At 44.2% G+C, this 23,194-nt stretch overlaps 1 protein-coding gene across 2 annotated transcripts in view; it reads right to left on the bottom strand.

Moving 5' to 3' along the window:
• LOC119014479 (SH3 and cysteine-rich domain-containing protein 2-like) overlaps positions 1-23,194 on the bottom strand; it is a 27,195-nt gene extending 4,001 nt beyond the window's left edge. Inside the window, exons 1-9 of one of the 2 annotated variants that reach the window (XM_037089706.1) lie at positions 22,591-23,194; positions 12,787-13,135; positions 11,354-11,448; positions 8,771-8,855; positions 5,898-6,013; positions 4,567-4,636; positions 4,254-4,354; positions 4,041-4,129; positions 1,141-1,192 (exon numbers count right to left, since the gene is read on the bottom strand). In XM_037089706.1, coding sequence (XP_036945601.1) covers positions 1,141-1,192; positions 4,041-4,129; positions 4,254-4,354; positions 4,567-4,636; positions 5,898-6,013; positions 8,771-8,855; positions 11,354-11,448; positions 12,787-13,135; positions 22,591-22,677 — 1,044 coding nt within the window. In that variant the 5' untranslated portion in view covers positions 22,678-23,194. The remainder of the gene's footprint in view (positions 1-1,140; positions 1,193-4,040; positions 4,130-4,253; positions 4,355-4,566; positions 4,637-5,897; positions 6,014-8,770; positions 8,856-11,353; positions 11,449-12,786; positions 13,136-22,590) is intronic. The other variant, XM_037089707.1, reaches the window with a different exon arrangement.

Raw genomic sequence — 23,194 nt, 5'->3', positions numbered from 1 at the left:
AGAAGTTTAAAAAGAACCAGACAGCTCAGTCCCCAGAATGAAATGTTGGAGTTTTGCATTACAGATAATCTTAATAAGTATATTTTATATTTATCACATCAACATTTATATATGTGTTATCACGTTCTAATTACATGTATATGGGCTGACTTTCTTGTCACATGGGGGAGTGTTTCTAAGGACAAAACTACTGGATTTTTTTTAGCTGCATTAGTCGCAACAAAACCAGATATTTTTAAGGAGATGTTGCAACAATTTCCTAGCGTATCTGCGCCAGCAGAGCCAGGTAAGCTGAGACGTGATCTTTTCCTAACCCTAACCGAGTGTTTTTTCTGCCTAAGCCCCATCAAACCATGAGCAAGTGTTGTTGCAAAATAAAACTGAATATCCGTGGTTTGCAGAAATATGCTTTGCCAACATTTATTCTGGTGATTATGTTGCTTAAATCAACAAGAAATTCCAATTACACTACAGAAGGTTGTGTAATTGGCTTTAAGTGCAAACAACGAAATTGCTTCACATTAATGGGAGAAAACGGAAGATGTTTGATGAATCTAACCGTGCAGCGTATTTCGCTGTTTATCGCCCTCTACCTCAGGTGTTGATGTGTTTGCTGAGGTGACTCACAAGCAGTACATTAGTAATGAACAGATGACTCACAAAGTATACATAATTTAAAGGTTTCTCGGAGCAGCAGAGATGATTTAAAGTGTTTAATGACTGCCGCTTCACTTCAGGCTACATGAGTGCTCGTAAACACCAATCCACAAGATAAACACACTCTTCAGTTGAGTCTGGGTGCATCTTCCCCTTTTCTGTGACTCAAACACAAACACACCCAGATGCACATTAATTTCCACCGGGAGAGAGTGAAGCTCATTACCGACTCAATAAAGACCTCTTTGAGGTTGCAACACTAGTCAAATTCATTATGTTAATCTCTGTAATTTTCAGAGAAAATTGTGTTCTATTTCTGTCTGTGGCTGCCTGCTTGTTTATGACAAGCAAAAGTGGAGCAGGTGTTCTGCGTTGAAGGCTTTATTTAAAGACTGGAATTAACACGCGCACAAGAAACGTATGCACGCATATTTCAAATTCACATTAAGGAACACAAAGACACACACGTGATTCATTACCCACCTTCCACCACTCTTCATTAGAGTCGTCAGTGACCTGCACCCGATCACCAGGACTAGAGGAAGAAAAAAGAAAGAAGATGTTAAAAAAAAGGGAAGCGTGAAAGGAGAGGTGACGGAGGTGGGGAGACGAGCGAGGGTAAGAGGGTGAGAGTAAGAAAAGAGGGGAAAAAAAGAGTTTAGCTCGAGCATAAAAGAAGACATTATCAAACTGCCACAGAGAGCTGTTGTGGCCACAGTTACAAAGCTGTGGAGGTTAAATTGTGAACCAGTCTTTGTGTCCCTGTGCAGACGTGACGGAGCAGCTGACACCGGAGTCATGAGGTCTACATCAAGTACGACTCTGTAGCGCCTCTCTGCAGTAGTGAAGCCCTGACCTGATCCGCAGCCAACCTCGCCTGCATGCTAATGATGCTACCAGCTTTTGATGAGACTTAAACACACACACACACACACACACACACACACACACACACATGCAGTGTACCGCCTGTCCCAGATACACAGAGAGAAACTGCTGTCCCAATTGCACTCTGTACATTATGTCTCCTGGGTGTCTGTGCTCACTACTGCCCTATATGATAATCACACACACACACACACACACACACACACTGGTTTGCACACACTTACATAAACTTACCAACTAGGATAGGACCCATATATCTCAACAGAGTGGCTATTTATTAAATATGAAGCAATTATCCCGTGCACAGAGGTTTCTCCCAGCAGCACAGCTACTTAAATTACCAACTTGTTGGTTCTTTTGTAAGGTTTCTGCGTGCAGGTTGAAGGTATGCGTATGTTACCAGAAGAATTAGCCCAGATAAAATGATGCCTGTCAGAACAGCAGCTTTGCTCAGTGTCAGAAAAATACACCTTTATAAATCGTCGAATAATGGATTGTGGGTCTGACTCAACAAAATGTTATAATTTACATATTTTTAATGTCACTACCTTCACATTTTGACTCGTATCAAGTGTTGCATCAGTATTTCCTGCTTCTGTTCACCCACAATGAGGGAGTTAAAAGCAGTAGCTCCAGAAGACGGAGCGAGAGCTTGGATTTATGCATTTTCTATGAGTGAAAATGAAAACTGTTAAAAAAAGGTGTTGTGTGTAGGATGTCGGGTCAGACACTGAATATATTATTCAAAAGTCTGTTCTCCTTAGTGTATAAATCACCTGAAACTAAGAATTGTCTTGTTTTTGTTACCTTAGAGTGAGTCTTTTATATCTACAGGTGGGTGAGGTGAGGGATGTTCAGCTGATTGCAGTCTGCACCCTCTCTGCTACAGTCGATGCCTCTAAATCCTACATGCTGGACATTTAACAAGTCGAGAGAGTGGAAAGTATTAAACCTTCATTTTAGCTGATCAAAAACTATGAACCACGATCCTTTTCCCTGTCTATTTCCCACCATGAAGGTTTCTGAAAACACATGTTCGCATACTGTACTGTTTCTCTGTGTTTTCTCCGGTCATGTAGCACCATTTTCAACTTTCTGCTCCACACACAGCCCGGCTGTATGTGAGGGCCGTCGCTCCAAGTGTTAAAATAGTTCTTGAGCAAATATTTTGACAGGTCACAGCAGGACAAGTGAAACATTGCTGTAACCGGGGCTCAGCGAGGCAGCGTGCACAGTACCAGGAGCCATTTTTAATGGTATCGACTACATCTGTGTTTTCCTGCAGCTCCATTGTATCCCCACAACAATTGTACACCCAGGTGTTTTCACCTGATGAGGCCTCTCCTCAGGACAGTGGTGGTGTTCAGCCTGTGATTGACTCACATCTCCCCCACTGGCTCGTTAGTACTGCTGCACCTTGTTCACTCCTTCACCACTCAATAGTTTAGTCTAGTGAACAATAAATTGAGATGATGGACACTTACAAACCATCATTATTTTGCGTCTGTTGAATTTTACATGCTGCAGCAGAAAGCTTCTTTTTTTTTGTTTTGCTCCACTGAGGATATGATTGTATATGGTGCATACATTTACAACTCAGGATTTCAGCACTCAAATATAATGACTGAGGGCAAATGTAAAGCCCTGCAGAGCAAAAACAAAGAGTGATTTCGAAGTGCAATGCAGATTTGATGACCTTGAGCTGGAGCACAGGAGCAGGAGCACTTATGTCACTTCACCCACGCAGGTGAAGCGACATAAGTGCTCCTGTTTTCTGTGAATCTGTTAATGCTGTACTCGCAGACTTAATGTATCCAGAGATTTCCATATTGTTGAACCTGCTTGCGACTGTCAAATTCTATTTTTTTTTTTCATTTTCATATGAAAATCACTTTGATGGTTTTTTTTTTGGGGGGGGGGGTTGTTTTTTTTTTTTTGAAGTGCATATTGGTCAGACCCAGTGCTTTCATTAGAACACATGAATTGTGCAGTGACACAAAGAGCCACAGCACAGATGGCTGTTAACACTCCCATGGATCTTCTACCTTTGTGAAAACTGTCCCCTAGCTATCCACACACACACACACACTGCCCTCATTTTACCACTCAGTCCTTCCGTTCCTCTCTTTATTCCCGTCCTCTTTCATCTTATGCAGCTTTTACTTTCTATATTTGCAAAGTCGTCTGTTTCTCTCATCCTCTTCCTTTAGAAAATCTTTAGCTCGGTGCCATCTCTCCTCGCGCCCTTTCATCTCTCAGTCGTTCAGTGTCTTTATCCTCTCCCATGCTGGGAGCACAGCTCAGTTGCTACTAGCTCTACAAGGGTGGACGGTGACGGGCTCCCAGTTTATAATTAGTCGTCCTTAAGGGCGCCCTGGCACCGTTCTCTGCAGATGGTGGGGACGTTTTCATCCTGCAGGAGCATCAAACACTGGGGCGGGGGGGGGACGCAGACAAAACACAATAGCAGAAACACAGTACAATTGTTTACTCACTGTAGTTCCAGGTCGTTCTGTTCCTGAGGCAGAAACTTGTAGAGCGCTACATAGGTGTGGATGGAGTGAACTTCAATGCGCTTGGGCACCTGGACACAGGAGACACGGCGGGGCGGGGGGAGATGTAGTGAGGCAGAAATACATGCTTGAGGCGGCAAAAAAAAAAAAAAAAATGTGACAGACTGCACAAGGGGATTAAAAAAGAGGCAGCACCTTGACACTGCTGTCGTCCACAGGAATTTGAGCTTGGGTCTGAGCTTGGCTGCTGCTCTCCTCTTCCTCCTTCTCGACCTCCGGTTCAGGGACAGGGGTGTCTGGAGAGAGTAAGACGTTTTCTTAGATGGTGCCAGTGAAGCATGCGCCAACACATGTGCAGTCAGGCATATCACTGTTCAAGGCCGGACACAGTAAATCTCTCTCACACACAGACAGACATGCACAGGTAAACACGACTCAAGCATGGACACACATAGGCATGGACGCACGGCACATATGCATATCCACATAGACACACAGCAGTGTTTACCCCCTGTCTCCTGAGTTATCTCTTCCTCCATGCTGCACTGTCTCTGCTGACTCTCCTCACCTCCCTCCCCCTTATCAAAGAAGGAAGAAAATAAAATGTTAGCAACCAGGATGTTAAAAATTGATGTATAATGAAGTGAAACTTGTTCTGCTCTGAATTATTCATACTGCTCACCACACAGATCAGTAGTTATCAGTTTTGTAAAAAGGACCTGGATATTTTTGATCTAACTGTATTTAGGCCATGTATTTAAAAAAAATTTAGAGGGACTTGCACACAGTTTGTGGGTCAACTACATATTTAATGAGAGTAACGCAGAGACAAGTATCATCCATTATGCTCCTAATGGATGATACCCCTGTGATCAATTATAAAAGTTTGCCAAGTTTGTCGAAGTAGGGGACTTTTAAAGGGAAAGGAAAACTTTAAAAAAAAAAAGTGTGTTTGACATTTTGGGAGGTAGATGAGAAGATCATCACCACTCTTAGCTTAGCTGGAAAGCCAAGAAATAGTCCGACACACAACCCCATATTATGTGGCAGATGCTTCAGTTTTTGTACAAGACATGATACAATGTGCAGATTTTATGGTGCTGGTATGCAGAGTTTTTGTTACCTTTGGAAAGGGGCAGGCTAGCTGTTTCCCCCTGTTTCCAGTCTGTGTGCTAAGCTAAGCTAACTGTCTCCCGGCTGTAGCTTCATGTTCACTATTTTACTTTACAGCTTCAAACCAGTTATATTTTGTTCATTGTGCTTCGAACCATTGAGGGGGATATACAGAAGAGATCATACGACACACGGACCAATGATCGTTCTTGTTTAGTTGCATGCAAAAGTGATGTGTGAGGTCGCTTTTTCATACTGTGTGGAATTGTTTGAGGGGCTTTAGATGCAAATTGGAAATGTAGACTGAACAACGGGCTGAAGGAGCTTTTTAGTTTCTAGGAAAGTAGTTCCTAAATTATTTTCTTTAATTGAAGCTGTTATTTTCAGCAACTAGGTTCCCTTGGAAAGAACATAATCAAGAAAATAAATACATTTTCAGTAATCCCTGTATGGAGAACTACTAGAGAAGTGACATAGAAAGATGGTGGCCTCATTGCCTGAGATTTAGGTTTAAAACTCATTTTAAAAAAGTTAAGTAAGCTTCAGTGTTTCTCGCCAGTTCTAATACATTTGTGGATGATTTGTAAGAACTTTACTGCAGGTCTGTGAGTGAGGGAGCATCGTGTACTTCTAGTGGTACATTGACTTAACGATCAACATCTTAAAAAACCCTGCAGATGTCTCAAACTGTCCTCTACCCCCAACAGCCAGGTGATGATGTCATACCAGGCTGCGTGTTGGCGACTCTGACAAACTGCCAAAACTGGACCGGCTCATCTGTGCCAAGGACGTCCCGTAGCGCAAGGCGGCATATACGGGGTCTACACGCATCCTCGCAGCCTCTGAAACCACACACAGACGCTCATAAAACTCATGCACGCACACACTTATAGATTACTTTATTTACAACTACACATTAAATCAAATTATTCACGGAAAATGACACAGGTCCACACACACACGCTGAGATTACACTGTACATCATTATATTTGTGCCTGGGCCAATCCGGAGGAGCCAGAGGGACTAAATATAACTGTAGTAACGCCGTCAGTCCCGGACCAAAGTGACCCACTTTAGATCTGCGAGAGGACGGCAGCCAAAACTTAAGGAGACATCAAGACATTCCAATAAATCTACGCACTTTGGTTTATTTATACATTTACTTATTGGCAGGAGATGTGTCTTGGTTTTAATAGCCGTAATATATCTGGAGCTGCGATTGAGAAGAAAGGGAATGAGAGATGAGATGTAAAATATGGAAATCCTCAGAAAGCCCTCATTGCTGCATTTCAAGCAGGCGACAGCGCTCGGCGCTATCGCTGCCGTTCTGAAGGTAGGAATTAGATTTTCTGCAACACCAGTCGAACGAGGGGCAGAATGACTTTTCTGCAGGGTCACATGTGCTGTGTGTGTGTGTGTGTGTGTGTGTGTGTGTGTGTGTGTGTGTGTGTTTGCAGGATGAAGTCGTAATGGTTTCATATTGAAGTGATTGCCTCTTTGCTCTCGTCATATGTATGAAAAATCCAACGGGAATACTAAAGGCAGAAATTATGCACCAGGAATGTCTTTATTTTGACTTATGTTAGCATTTAGAGGGGATCACGTTCATTTACACTTTACACTGAATGCAGCAGTAGCATTGACGGAGGTATTGCTGCAAGAAAAAAAGGATTTTATCACCGGAGAAGAGAGTAAACAGTAGCAAATGGTGTTCAGAGACACTATACAGCCACTTCGCTATACAAATAAGTATGTTTTTATTAATCTCTTCAGCTTTCTTCTCAGTACAGGGGGAAGAATTCTCTATGTGATGTGATGCAGTCTTTAATCAACCTCAGGCTCACTCAGTAACAACCACAGCTTGATGAGTGACTGATATAATCTAAAGATTATCAGAGGGCAAAACTCTAACAAATAAAACAGAAAAATTAAATCCGTCTTTTACCGTAACGGAATCCCTGAATACGTCTGATGAATTAAACCATCCATCGCTCACATGGGGCCCTTTTCCTGAGGACAAACAGCTGAATTTATTAATTAAAACAATTTGAGCATCAACTTTAGCCTCTATATTCAGCAGGATGTGTTCAGTGTCCATTGCCACCATGACCACAACGACTCGCCTCTCCTGAATTTCACCCATTCCCCTCTGGTCACTCTTATTTAAACCCATCCTCCATCCAAGAAATTCCCTTCCATATGTTTTGTGTTACCCTGCTGACAAACCAACCAACCAACCAACCAACCAACCAACCAACACCCAGACCTGGGTTTGAGATCAGCTCCTTCAGGTAGGTTATTAACAGCTTCAGGTTAGCCCCGCCTACTTCTGCTTTAAAACCCCGCCCATCAGTTGAGCAGATACACATACAGATAATGGTGCACTTACTCATTCCTATAGTCATTAGATTTTAATTGTCTTTGTAAAATTGCAACCTAGAGCACTAACTGTTATGTACTCCACTCCTGCAGCAATTAAGACTCTCAGCCTCATAATTGAGCTTCAATATGAGACGATAAAACAGTTTGCCAAAAGGCAGTCGACAGGAAATTACACTCTGCAACGAATCCATTGTAAGAATTGCCATCTGATATTAATATGCATTAACACAAGCTCAGTGCTTAACCAGGCCCTTTGTTAACAATAATTACGAGGACACTTTGCAATGTGTGATTGTGAGTTTGGCAGGTTGCAATCTCAGCCGGCCCTGGCAGAGTCCCAGGCAGCATGGCGTGGCGCTCGGGGTGGCGAGGGAGCCGTAGGTTAATGAGATTGTGGTGTAGATTCGCGGACAGGACATGAAGTAACAGCATGAGGCACGACATGTGAGATGAAAGACTGTTTTACCTGCGCATCGAAAGGTAAGGCAGAAAAAAAAGAGCAGCCTGCCGTTCAGAGAGGAGGGTGAAAGGAAGAACAAATTCAGGTACTTTTTAGGCCGGTGGGTCTTTGCTCACAATGCTGTGTTTCAGCCTTGAGCAGCTTTACTCAACAATGAGACAGGAAGGCGACAGGGAAGTGTAAGATTTGTTTGTTTCCATAATTATGTTAAAATGTTTCCAAACATTTTCTGCGTGAGGTGTAGGTGGATGTGAGAGCTAGTCAGGACTGATCAGAAGAAAACAGGCAGCATGAGTGTTTATCAAGCTTTAAACATGCGAGCTGTGGTGCCGGTTAATAAATCCATACCCTGCATCAGTGCAAGGATATACAGAATAATTCATAAACAGAGATATTAAAACATAAACATTAGAACTTATAAATATTTATCCACATACTTTCAGGGTCCAGACCGTCCGTCAGCCTCCGAGAGAAGCTGAATTTGTTCTTCCTCTTTAAAATTTTCCACTTCACGCTCCTCGGCTGTCAGGTGAGATGGAGGCACTTCGGCTTTTTATTACAGTGCACACACACACAAGCCAAAAAGAAACCAAAAGACTGGACAAGAGCGACACTACACACACACGCACACACGCACACACACACACACCACAAAAAGCACATGGGAAGCATACGTAACAATGCTCTTGCTCGTCAACATACACACACACACACACACACACACACACACACACAGGGATGCTCAGGTTCGCTCACCTTGGCTCGGTTGCACTTCCTTGACGACAGACAATTGGTCGTTGACGAGCATCGGCGAGCTGAAGTTTCGCTTGAACGCTCCGGACTAATGGAGGAGAGCAGAGAGCAGAGGGGTTTTTTTTTCAGTGTCCATTACTTCATGTTTAGAGGCTGAGCTGATGGAAGAATCTGTCTCTGCCGTCTGATTTTAGGGCATTAATGGAGTAATTTGAGAAATTATTGAATCAGAAACACATCAGGACGTGCTGACAGACCTGCGAGGCCGCACGAGCTGAAGTAAGAGAGCTCATTTTGACATTCAAGGCAAATTGTCAGCTCCCTTTTCTGCTAATTATGAAAAATGAATTTGCTCAGTTGTTACGTCACTTGTGTAAACATGGCTCACACACAAGCGTGGACATGTGATTCTGTGTTGCGTGTCCACACAGTTGCAATTTCACACTGAATTAAGCACAGTTAGTGTTTTAGCTCAGATGTCGGTTTGTCTTTGCCCTCGACTGGCAAATAAGCCACTCGCTTTGTCAGACCACGTTGGAAGGAGAACCACAGCGGATCAAAGCCAGTAAGTGATGCTCAGGTACAGGTCTGATGACATTTTACCTCTCACTGCCCTCGTCATTACCCTAACTCTCCATCTCCTCGTCTTTGTGCCCCTCTTTCAAGCTGCACCCAGAGGTTTTTTTAAAGACAGTGCTCTTAAAATATTTGCAAGTGGCTCTCAGAAGGTCTCGCCTCTTGCTGCATGCTAATGTCCTCTGGCTTACACAAGAGGATAGACACAAAATCTCTGCCTGAGTCATCCCCAATTTACTGCCGGTTGCATTATACTCACAGTTGGCCATTGTCATTCACCCAGCATCCAAATTACAAATGCTAGATCTTTGCGTTTGGCCCCAGAGTATCTGAAATCTTATTTTTTTCTCTCACTATTGATTATCTGCATATCTGATAATCATTACAAGGTTGTGAATACATACAAAGCTGATTTTTTTACGGCTGTGATGTGATTGCTGAGCTGCAGCCACAGCAGCACTTCACATCTCTTGAGTGGAGGCAGAATCCTGCCCTTTACCATAAGCTTCTATGTTTAGTGGGCATTTTAACTGACACTGCACGTGTGGCTGGTATATTGAGGCTGAGTAGGCTTCGGGGCAAGACTGTTCCAGTGTCTGTGTGTTAGCAAATATGAAGCACTGAGATCATGTATCTGCATGACATGTCCCTGACTGATACGAAACTGTAATCATTGGACATTTGGCATTTCACACAGCTGCATGAAACTTTCAGCTCAGATCAAATTAATTTCAAAGTGCTGGTGTAAATTCTGAGTGATCCAGCAATCCAACCGGTCCAGATTGATGGGGAATTCACCATGGTAACAGGGTTTCTAACTAATCAAATCGTGATTGCAAGCAAACTGTTTTTTGTTGCCTTGAGTTTTTATAATGCGGCTATTAAAAATGTCTGGGCCAAATCAGAGTAATGGGAGGTCAGACTGGGTCGACAATATATTCATATACTCATCTCAATAGACCTTTTTTTATGTGTATGACTTTTTTTGCAGCAAAAGTAGTTATAAATGAGTGCAAGCTGCATACTTGTCAAATAAGTTCACAAAATGCTAATCCAGCCTGTGCCTGTCAGATAAACCTCTCTGTGGTTCACAGGAGATTTTAAATCTGGAGTAGGTGGCGACTGGTTTGCCTGAACTGCAGTGGGAGAGTAACGGAGCCCGTGATGTCACCAGCGCATACAAAAGTTCCCCGCTGCAGGTTCAAGCTATTCTTTGTAGCCTCACAATGTTCTTGAGATTGAAGCCGCTGTCATAGCTGTTTGTTCGGCCAGCAGCAGGTTAGCTTAGCTTAGCACAAAGACAAGAAACATCAGCATTGATCTGTGAAGGGAAACTGTATACTGGGCGTCACAGGTGAGGCCCTGTTGATTCTTATAAAAGCCGTCTTTTAAAAGAGAAGCCAAAAAAACACTTTCACGCTATGAAGAATGACCCGGAGGAGTGCATACCAGAGAATTTCTAAATGTTATCGGGCAGAATGGAGCCAGTTCTCATAATGAAATGGGTCATTTTGCAGAGGTTGTGATGCTCAACAAAATTTTTGGCTGTTTCACAGTGGCCTCTTTCATGACGTCACTGCATGGTTTGCCACGATATCTAACAGACTTGAAAGCCCGGCACACATCCTGGGGGCTTGGGGAGCAACTGGAAGCAAGGACACCAGGAATTAACTGCTTTACATCTGCATTTATGACCCTGAAAATGACATATTTGAGTCTATTTTCTCCAGTTACTGGGCTGTTATGCAGAATTTGTCACCTTTAAAAGTGTCAGACCAGCGGTTTCCTCATGTTCCCAGTCTTTGTGCTAGACTAAGCCAACCGTCTGCTTGCTGTCGGTTGATTCCTCTCATTATATTTCTACGTAAGTCAAATTTAGGGCATAAACTGAATATATTCCTGCAACTGGGCGCTCAACCGTAGAAATACTTCACCAGAAACTCTAAATGTAAGGAAAGCTACCAATGTTATACATGAATTCAATATCAAATTCTGAGTGTGTATTCGCACCTTCCCATGGCACGGCTGCTGCGATAGTTCTGAGGTGCACCACAGGTGAGCAGCCATCTTGCACGTTTTACACCGCAGAGCCTGTTTGGAGTTTCCTGCGGGGAGGGACGGAGATGAGAGAATGAGGGCAGATGACACAGACACGGAGGCAGCCACAAAAAGAAACTCAGCAGGACGCAGCTCCGCAACAGGCAGAAAAGAGCCAGTGAACCAAAGTGGCCCTCAGATCATATGAGCTGGTTTTCTCTCCGCTCACTTAGAGCGGGTAATCAAGAGCCGTCCCGGGTTTATCAAGCTGGTGCTGCTCACAGTGCTGACGATAACACCTTCATAATCAACAGCTCCTCTTCCAAGATAACCTGCAGAGGTCGGAAACCAGCTGGAGATATTTCAGCCATATTTGATTTGGCATTCAGCCGTCTTGTCTTGTCATCTTGGGTTTTCAAGTGAATTTGTGATAAGGAAACTCTTCGTACTGAGATGTTTTCTGCTTGTTTGTGAGGTTACAAAAAACATTCAGTTTTTTTATGATTAAGGGTCTCTTTTTATCTTACAAACCAAAGATTAATATATTTGTTGTAGATGACCACATGGACAGCTCTGGTCAGGAGCAGAAACAACAATCAAAATAATTGGATGGCTTGGTACAAAAAAACCCCTGCTGCTTTTACTTTGAAGACAAAATGAATTCTGCTCAATCAGCTTAATAAGGAGACAGAAGCTGGACTGTGTCTGGGGACTGCAGAGGAGTGCAGATACAACGAGGTGATGTATCACATAAATAAACCCACACTGCATGCAGAATACCGGCACAGATGCAAACGCAGAGGAGCAGGTTGAGGTCTGTAATCAATCACAGTGACAGGAAGTAGATTTAGCAGAAGTACTAGCGGTGGCTAGCAGTTCATGCAGGCAGCAAATTGGGGATAAAAGCACTCCCACATCTGAACCGCATCAATCCCAGTTAATAATCCAATGGTTTTCTCACAACTATGAACGCTGAGAGCTGCTTTGAAGACAGGGCAAAGGCCACTTAGTGAAAGAATTAGCCACTGAAGTCAGGTGTTTTACGAAGGTTTCCTCATCTGCCTCAAGGACTTTGTCTCTGAAACAAGTGGAGAAAGTGACAGGGGCAACAACAGAGTGTTTCAGACAGAGGGGGAATTCAGTTCTGCAGCACTGGACAATATGAGAGAACTGATGTGTTTTTTGCGCACTAAAGCCTGTAAACCTGTTCTAGTAGTATCCTAAAATTACATTAAGAACCTTGAAATGAGGATAATATGTATCCCTGAGCACAACAGGCTATGTTCTCTCCATTAAATGTTCTCCAGTCTGCACCAGATTGAAGGCCACATAAACAATGAGAAGGAGGCCAGAGAAGGGCAGTGAGAAAAGGAAAGATGAAACAGGTAGTAGATTAAACACCTTACCCACTATCATGTGTTTGCAGTGCTGGCAGTTGGTGGGCTTGCGAAAGACGTGGTCCTGGAAACAGTGGTTAATCTGAGGCCGGGGAGGCTTGGTGGGCAGCGATGGGGAAAGGCTGAGAGAGGGGGAGTGGGAGGCGATGGAGGGGTTGGGGCTCAGGGATGGTGAAATGGACGGCGAGCGTTCGCCGGTGAGAGGAGAGCCAGGCATCAGCGGAGGAGAAGGAGGCGGCGGGTCGGTGATGAAATCCGGGGGCAGGCGGGCGTCGCTGTAGGACCTCTGGAAGAAGTTCTCCACGCTTTTGCTGCGCATGATGGTCTTGAATGACAGCGAGCGCTTTAGTCTCTGGAGCTGCACACACACACACATTGACAGAGACGAAGAAAAAAGAGGTTACGCTCAGTATAAACACAAGATAAGCAGAACGCTGCGGCACATTTGCGAGCAATAACAAATGTCCAGCACGCCCTCAGGACAGCTAAGGCAATATCCCGGCATCCATAAACACAACACTCCGCTCTGATCCATGCACCATGGGGAGTGAGGGTGACTCATGAAATGCAATATCACCTCATAAGGAAAGAGCACATTAATAGCAAAGTTATCTGTATGTACCCTTCAGTGGGACCAAGCACATCCTGCGCACAGTCTCACTTAACAGGGCAGCTTGTGCGTTTGGCCCATGGTGAAACAAGATAAGCTTTTTTTCTCTTTGAAAACACCCACAGCCATACATTAAAGACTGCTGTTTGTCGTGGTGGCAGGCGGGCTTATTTTGACCGAAACAGTTTACACAGCATGATCATTTATCAACAGCCTATCTTCAGGAGAGTGATGGATGCCTCCTCAGGGCCAAACTCACACGCCTACAATGCGAAACAATATCAAATTGAATGCCTCTCTCATGTTTATAGACATAACCAGCCGCGCTTGTATCTTGAAGGCTGTATCCACCAAAGGGGCCTTAAAGAATTGATGGCTGCTGCATTTGAAAAGCCAAACGGGCTACAAAACGTGAACATCAGCGGCTGTCACGCCTCTAAGCTCTGCTCTCTGCAGCCATCTACCATTGATTGGCTAGATAAATGCATGTTTCCTGACATTTCCCTCCGGCTCTGTGTACAGATGATGATGCCAGTTTCCCGGGGGGATAGGTGGCCATTTGTTACCCTGACATGCAGTGGCAGCGGGAGAGCAGTGTGAGGGCGTGGCCGTGTCGCAGGGGAAGAATGGATCAGTGGAGACAGACATGCAGACAGATAATCAGTAGGCCACAGACACACTGTGTGCGCTCGCTCTGTCTGTCTGTCTGCCTGTCCGCGCTCGCTCGCTCTGCTCAGCGCCAAACATAATCACTTTACAGGGACATGCTGTTTACAGCTCCGCGTGTCTGGGAATAAGATATGAAAACAGTTTGTCTGTTCGAGTTTGTGTGTGCGTGTGCATCTTTGTGAGAGACACATGGAGTGAGAGAACACGAAACAAAAAAGTCTTTGTGTGTAACTGAGAGCAGGTTCTGCGGAGTCCATATGCTTCCTGTTAATCTCTATTATGAATCTCATTTCATCAGATTACTCTGATGAAGACAAACTAATGCAGACCGATAATTTAGTTTATTATTGTAGCTTGCAGTGCACAGAATAGTGTTTGGTCTGTTCATTGTACCTAATAAAGGGTTTAAAAGTTGAAACTGTATAAATGATACGAACAAGGTGAGAAAATATAGTCAAGCTGACATTGCAGGTGCTGTTGCCTGTGGGGAATGTGCAGTGTGTCTCCATTGCTGTTTCCAGATGCTTTGGATAAGTGGACTGGATGAGGTTGTGGAGTGTGTCTGTTTTTTCCACTCTACACACAATAGTTACATTAAGTACCACGTTGCAGACTTCCTGGACCCAGAGATCCGTCATACCTTCCAGTAAACAAGTATTTGTGATATGTGGCGTGTGTCAATTGTATTCTGTTGTACCTTTCTGGAGCACTTTGTTCCTAAATATCTGTCCTTGATTGTAACGTCTCTGCCATAGACACAAAGGCACCGGTGACCGATGCCATCTTCCATCACTAATGGCTAACACTCATCGGCTACTGAGGGTGTTAGAGTTTTTAGAGTTATGTTTTTGCATCTAGTTAAATATTTCCTCATTAAAACCTCCTTAAGACAACTGGTTACATTGTTGACAGCAGTTTTTCTTTTGGCATTTTATAAACGAGCAACTCCTGCCTCTGAGGTAACACACTACCTCAAATGCAGAAACGCACACTGTAGTAACAACCTCGCCCAGCCCTCCTAACGTTATTACTTGTCGAGAGAAAAGCTGTTGACTTGACTGTTGACTGTTGACAGAAAAAAATAAGCAGCTGATAAAATAATCTCATCAGGTCCATCTGCAGCTCACTTCTATTCGCAGCCTCCACAGATTTAGGGTTGCACCTCTACAACGCTGGCGGACTAACGATGGACACATAAAGTATTCAACACAGTAGGACTTTTTTTTTGTTATTCCGTGCACTCTTCTTATTCGTCAAAACCCGTTTCTTAAATTACCGACAATGAAGTTGACAGTTCTGTCTCAGTGTGTGCCGGGCTAGAAGCAGGTGAAGCCTCGAGCTGCGAGCCTCAAGCAGAGATGGAGCAGGCTACCTCACTTCTTTCCAACACTTCATCACCATATTTCAGTCTAGTCTTTAGCCTTGAATGACGCTGACCTAAAACTTTTTTTCACACCATGTCCTCAATCATCGACGTGTGAATTGCTGTGCTTCACCTTAAATATGAACATCTACAGTTTTATGACAACCGTTGAACTTCAAAGCCTGAATGAATAATGGTGGGGGGCATTTATGGGAACGGTACAATGCTTTGACACGTGCTTTGTGTGCACAGCGTCACCGTCTGCAGCCGAGCTATCTCAATCAGAGCAGATGAGTGCTGGCACAATAGCTCCAGCTCAAGCACACGTCTCAATTACAGCTAATCTAATCGTCTGTCAGTGTGTGAGCCTAAAAAGCACTCCCATTTGCTTCTATTTGAACATTAGCGGAGAGCGTCACACTTCTGAATCCGAGCCAGTGTGATACCACGTTCGATTTGGGAACGCAGTCCCCATTCATGTGTGTGAATCCCTCAAATGAATTGTCAGGAGGAGCCGAGCTTTGCTGCATGTTGTGATGTATGATCTGCATGTATTATCCATGCCCTGCATTTTCATGACAATGCCTGTCAAATGAAGAGGAAACTGTTTTAGTCTACTTTCATTTATTCCCAAGAAGTCCTACAAAAAGCCTTTCACCTGCACAAAAAAAAATCCTCCGCCTGAAAGAAACATTTGGGTTTGCCGCCGCACTCAACAAATTATTCATATAATTCACAAATGACTCAAAGTGCCATGCAAAATGCATAACGGTGCCCAGATTTACACCTGCGCAGTCAATATTCTTTAAGCAGCAGCAATCACCGCTGCAGACTTTCATCAAGCTGTCCCTGTGGAACTGTAAGAGCCCATAATTCTCACATCTTCGATGCAGATACCAAGTCATACACATGTAGGCAACATAAATGTCCCCAAATCAATGCTCCATAGAGGGACAGCAGACATAATTCAACTTTAAAGCCTTTATTTTTTTATCCGATATGTGGCTCTTCTTCCCTCCATCAGAATTTAATGGTGCAACATATATTGGACTCTCCAATCTGTCTAGAGGTCACAAAGCCTGAGCAACAAAGGCTCAGTCCCGCTGGGAAAGTGGCCATAAATAAAGCTTGTGGCTCTAATATGATTTACTGTGGACTGTTTAAGTGGATCACCCACTAGAAAACATTTCAAATAGAGCAGCCTGTAACTTCAGCTGTGAAGGCTGTGAAAGGTCAAAATATATGCTGACTGAAGCTTTACCAGTCCAGAAACATGTGAAAAGGTCCAGTGCGTCTTTCAAAAACCAACAATCAGTTGCATCACTTTATGTAAGAGAGTGGCCAGGTGTGCACAGGTGTTACGGCAAGAGAGATTTGTGCTTATTATTTCCTCCAGTTTCCTCCTATTCCCACTGAACTGTGCCAAACATCTCATTGTTGACAGCATCAGAAGAATCATAGCAGAGATTGTGGAACAAACAACCACTGCTACAGATACCTGCCTCCACTCCATGGTTTTTATCACAGTCTCGACACATTGAACGTATGTGACCTTTAAGTACAATATTTTACTTTCTCAAGCCGGTAATTTTCATGTTGCAATTCTCCCAGGCTTCGTACCCTGCTTTTAAGCGTAGTCAGTCTATAAAAGAAGTGTGCACAATTGGGTTTTTCTGCCAGGGTGCACGTCACAGTGTCCGACCTTGTTCCAAGGGAGGATATTTCCGACTTAAGAAGGATAACCGTGCTGTAAAAGACACAGTTTCCTGCTGATTCTAGGTCATTGGCGTCACATGCGGTTACACGGGGAAATCATCATCCTCAGGTGCAAGATATATTTAGGGATCACTGTGTGGCTTCAATGGTTTCGGTAATGCAGAGCTGAAATAAGGGGATAGAACAGCTGTAATTGAACAGAGGTAAAGGGACAACCTGAAGATTTTATTAGAGGAGGATAAGAATTCACGGAGTAAAAATGACACGTTTCATAATATCTACGGGCAAAGCGTGCAAACGGCTTTGGTTATCATAACAAGGAGCGTATTCACCCGGTTTCATCTCCAACCATTTCCCCTCTTGGCTAAAGTTATTATGCCCAGCAGCCTGGCAGATTCCCGCTTTGAGTGTGAGATAAGAGATACATAATCACAGGCTGCTGCCATCGCTCTTCCCTTATCGCATGTAAATGTACACACACACACACACACACACACACACAACGCGTAGTCTTACTTGCGCTCATACACACTTCTTCTCCCCACTCTCTCTGTGATTGTTTAATGGAGGAGAAACTCTGTGAAATAGCAGCGTGGATCACAACTAAAGTGCAGCTTGGCGCCCACATTCTGCCAACCGCCCCGTGCCGCCTCGCCCTGTCAACTCATCATCCAGCCATTTTCACTCACCCAATCACTGTTCACACACAAGGACCACACACACACACACACACACACACAAGCAAGCACGACACAATGGCTGTTAGAAAAAACAAATCAGACGCTTTTGCCTCCTCTCGCCAGTGATGCACAAATGCATGTACTTCTAGTCTTTCCAGCGTCCACCATTTCTACGGCTCACACCTCTCCCCCGGTGTCACATCAATAAACATCACAGCAGTGGAGGTGTTACATTAATTAATGAAGACCTTGGCCCACTTCAGCCTCCCTCCTCGACTTACTCCCTCGCTCACGTCAGTCAAATCCGTGTCATAGAGAGTGAAGTGATTGTTAATGAGACGCGTGGTGAACTTAGACGTGGGGGTGGACTCAAAGACAACTCGGTGTTGAGCTTTGTAGTTTAGACATGACAGTGTCGACACATCGGCCATGTGTGACCTGTAGATCATTAGCAGCACTTCAGTATTCACCAAGCTGGGGGAATGAAAGTGACGGCAATTAGTGCTGTCTGGTGTAAACATGTGCATTGAGAAACCAAACCTCTTACATGAATAAATGATAAGTCTGCCTGATCCAGTATTAAGTCTGCTGAACGCAGTTACTTTCCAAAATGTGCAGCCGGATGCCCTGTAGCATATCTGCAACTCCTCTCAGCTTTTCCTGCGCTTCATCTTTAAATAGCTTAAGAGAGACTTTCATGAGGGGTCTGTTTGGGTTAGTGACCGCAGCAACAGTGCAGCGTCGAGGACAAAATGTCTTCAGTCATCGTTTCAGAAAACCACTGACAAAAACAGGTATTTTAGGTCCAAACATGAAGATTTGGTCAACCACTTGTCTACTGAAAAAATATTTGATGGATTTCCATGGAATTTTCCATGTGCATCCTTGGTCCCCAAGAGGAAGAAGCTCAGTGGCGATCCTCTTGCAATTTGACTTTGTGTCATCAGCAGGTCAAACTTTTCACTTTTTCTTTGCATCAGCATTTAGCTTATAGCAGCATAGCATAGCTGCACAGCCTCACAGGGCAGCTAGCGCGTCTTTGTACTTGTATGCAAAATCCCATTCGTAACTCATATTCAGTCCTGTGTTGCAGTGACCTGTTATATATCATGAAGAAGAAAAATGTTCAAACATGTAAAAAAAAAAAACATATTCATGAAGAATTATAAAATTGCACAGCAGACTTTTGTAAAATTCTAACACAATATCATAATATCAGCACAATATGATTCACTGACAGAGTAAAAATGATGATACTGAATTATTGCCGCACTCTCACAGCACATAATTGCAGATTGCCGCTTTATTTCCATTAGGGGAGCTCTCTCTATCTCCTTCATGTCTGCTCACACAGTGGATATTTAATAATGACGACAAAAAGAAGAAAACACCATCACTTTTATTTCCCATTTCCCATTTCCCATTCACATTTCTGAATTAAGTTTCCATCACTCAACATGCTGTGTTCAAGTGTTAGTACAAGGCACCGGAGTGAAATAAAACAGCTGCACTTGGCCACAAACTGCAAAGTGTATTACTACTTGTCGTCATTTAGCTTTGGAGCTGCGGCAAGTTCTCATTTTTACACTGTAGGCAATGACAGCCACCTGTGTGTGTGTGTGTGTGTGTGTGTGTGTGTGTGTGTGTGTGTGTGTGTGTGTGTGTGTGTGTGTGCTTAAGTGCTCCCGTCGATGGAAGAAGATTGGGTGAAGAATCCAAAGGCGACGCATAGATGAATTGTCACACTGTAGGCAAGCTGACAAATGGGCCAATCGCCCACATATATGGTGAAGGTTATAATTCCAAGTCTTTATATCTCCGTGGTTGAATTGTTTCGTGTACTCATCTGGGAGGAAAAAAAAGTTTTACCTGCGCTTCTGTCAGACAGATGCGTCACCAGCCTTGACAGTTCAACAAGTTCTCAACAAGGAGCGACACTACTGGCTGGTGATTCCTGCTCAGGCATCTCATCTGTTCCACCGCTCACATTTCTACCACCCTTGGCAATACACCAAAATACATCGGAGTCAGGGACAAAGTCCATGCTTCCTCTCCTCCTAATCCCCCTGGAACTGTTTTCCTCTGCTCCCAATTCCCGATATTCATCTCTACGGGAAACGTACTGCCGGTGGATTCCAGGGAGCATGTGTTATCAGAGCGAGCCCCTCCCTCTCTCCCCGTCATCCTTATCTAATTAAAAACACCACAGACTCGTGGCCACGTGTCTGATTTGATTCCTTCTAAAATTAAACCCTGTGGCTGATTACTTTTTAATTTTAAGAATGGTCTGGATTACGTGTATAAAGTAGTTATGGGGGAAAGGATTTTCAATCTCAACCCAATCACCAGAATACATTTTGGCAATGTACTTCACATTTCTGCACACTTATCAACTGTGGTTACCATCTGGTCAGGTTGAGGGGGCAAAAAAAGCTTGGTTCGAATGTCACAAACACAACTGCAAATTGTACAAAAGCATCCAGTGGGGTCACAACTACAAATATTGAATTGCCATCTTTGAACCGTGGTCTCTAGCTTGGAAGCCATCTCCCCCAGCCTAACCACGCCATCTGAAGAAGAAGATATGACACATATTGCAGAAATGTCAATATATCATGTATGAAAAATTTCAGGTGTTTTTTGTATAACAGGCTGGTCACACTGAGCTGCGGTGCAAGAAACGCACTGCCAGCAAGACCATCTTTGCTATGGTTAGGTGCGCCTGGCGTGTGCTCCTCTCTTGTGCTGCTTGCAAGAGTTGCTGTGGATTTCTGAACTTTTCCAATAAACTAATAAGCTTCTGAGGAATGTAACAAGAAGGAGCTGTTAGATGAAGAGCTGCAGGCGACAAGCTACACACCTCCAACTTCTCAGTGAAGTAACCAACCCCCTTTCCCTCATTTATGACAGAAGTACCTTTGCTGACATCTTTGCAGTGAACTCTCCCTACTCTTGTCATGTAAGTGAAGTGTTACTCCTGCTTCTGTGTGCTGCGTCTCTGATGCTGCACAGAGCAGATGAGTTTGTAATTGTACCATCTGTCATCTGATTAGGTATTTATTAAAAAAGCAAAACCCACAGTGGGGGCCAGTGAGGGCAAGTAATATAATAAGTGTATGCCAAACACCGTGTAAAACTATTAACACCGTCCACTGCAGCAAGCCTGCTGTGTGACGCGTTGTTCAAGTGGTTTTCAGAAGTTTAAATACACGCTTCCTTGGCCACAACCTGCTTTTCAAAGGCGTTTTCGAAGCAGCTGCGCCTGCATGTAGCAACAAGCTTCTGTGTGGTCAGGGCCTTTTTCTGGTGACTGACATTAACTTCAATATTCTCCTACAAGACCCCATAATAGAATCCTATGTGTTGCAAGATAAAACAGAGCGACTGAATCCTGAGCACCGAGAGGAAGTTCAAAAGTTGAAACTATTAACCTTTCATTTGAATATCAAACACCTATTAGCGCGCGAGGGTGAAGGTTAAAGTGAAATCTATTCCCACGCGGGGCGCTGGAATCCACCCAGCACGGCCTCAATCGATCGGGAGAGCGGAGGGAGATGAGGAACCAGGCTGGCGATTCAATGGTCAGCCCAATTAGTTTGTGGTAGAAATGTTTCTGATGTGTTGAGGCCTGAGCAGCTGATGAATCATATGAATACCAATCAGTCCCGCTTGGCACTAGATAACGGCCAGTATCTCCAGTAGCAGCTGGTGAGGAGTGGGGAACTGGATCTAACCGTGGTGGACAGAGAGTGGTGATAAAATGTCTCGCAACAATGCCGACTGTTGCTTCTCACAGAGGAAATCAAACATTCGAACGAAGCGTGGAGCCAGTCGACCGGTGATGTGCTTGACTGTGTTACGCAGGGGTGTCACTTTGCTGCAAACTACGTGTGTGTGTGTGTGTGTGTGTGTGTGTGTGTGTGTGTGGGTGGCGAGAGGAGGCATGGGGTGGAGACAAAGACTCATCTAAGGGAAAGTTGTACCAAGTGTTTGGTCCTAATGAATCAAGGGGTCTTAAAAGCCTTCCACTAAAACAGCAGACACACAGAGAAAGCTTTCACAGCTCCGGCACTTGGAGGCCAGCCCCCGAGGACTTTGTTTATACCGTTAATGTCAGCAAATTAAAATGAATCATAAGTACACATTGTACGGGCATTTCGGGCTCAGGCAGGGATACGCTGTACGGTAAACGAAACCAGTTCTAAATATCAGCTGCAAAATGCACCTATGGGAAAAAAACGTGGCTGTGGTATGAAGTGTGAGCGCGGCAGAAAAAGTAGGACTGTCGGTCTGACACAAGCATTTCCAATAAGCAGCCACTGCCAACAATTCTTTTGTGTAAATCCCTCTCATTTAAATGCACGTCATGAATGAATACTAAACATCAATCCTCCTTCCTGCCTGTGTTTGTGTGTGTGTGTGTGTGTGTGTGTGTGTGTGTGTAGAGGAAGTAGGTTTGGAGAGGCAAAAAAAAAAAAAAGGAGAGGGAGGGAGGGAGGGAGGGGAGACAGAGTGACATCAGACCCTACGTGTGAGGTTACACCTAGTGACGCAGTCATGATGAATACAACTGCAATTGTAAAGTGTTGTCATCAGTATTACATAGGCTGGTGGAAAAATACCAAAAGATACCAAACTGCAGGTGAAGAATTTCTCCTTTCGTTCATGACTCAGTGTCTTATTTCTCCTTTCGGGGAGATTCGGCCGTGCGCTGCAGGAGAGCTCAGACAGAGACGAGCGTGCTGACTTGAAAGCTCAAAACTGTTGGTACTTGCCTTGGATGACATCGGTTGGATGGACATGGTGCTTGGAGAGCGCTGGAGCTGCGACTCGCTCTCCATCTCGTTGTTCTCGGTCATCATTAACGAGGTGATGCGTAAAGAAGAAGAAGAAGGGAAAAAAGTTTTATCTCCTCAAAATGTGTCCGGTCGTTAGGAGATCTCCGGCTTTAGCCATACAGAAGCTTGACCAAGTGTGGCAACATCCACATCACAGGGATCAGTGCGCGCTGCGAGGTGGACGCCTTATGGCCATTTGCTCTCCACAGCACACACCAGTTGCAAGCTTTTGATTGAACGGTATCTGAACACAAACACAAACACACACACGCTCACACTCACACACCAGATGTTTCTGTCTCGCTCATGTCATGCAAGGACAAAGCATTCAGGAGGAGGTTGAGCCTCGCGTATCGCCCCCTTGATGCGCACGGACAGCTCCAATATGGCACAATTCCGTCCGACAGCAGCCAGAAAAATAAAATGGAATGAAAAATACGTGAAATCAGTAAAACGTCGATAAGAAAATATCAGCTTATGGTGCTAAGATCCCAATAAACCGCGTGCTCTGGAAGGCGCTGGTGTAAATCCAAGGCGAACT

Source organism: Acanthopagrus latus, chromosome 23, assembly GCF_904848185.1.
Source record: "Acanthopagrus latus isolate v.2019 chromosome 23, fAcaLat1.1, whole genome shotgun sequence".
In the NCBI taxonomy this organism is placed as follows: domain Eukaryota; kingdom Metazoa; phylum Chordata; class Actinopteri; order Spariformes; family Sparidae; genus Acanthopagrus; species Acanthopagrus latus.
This window is presented reverse-complemented; position numbering and strand designations above follow the sequence as displayed.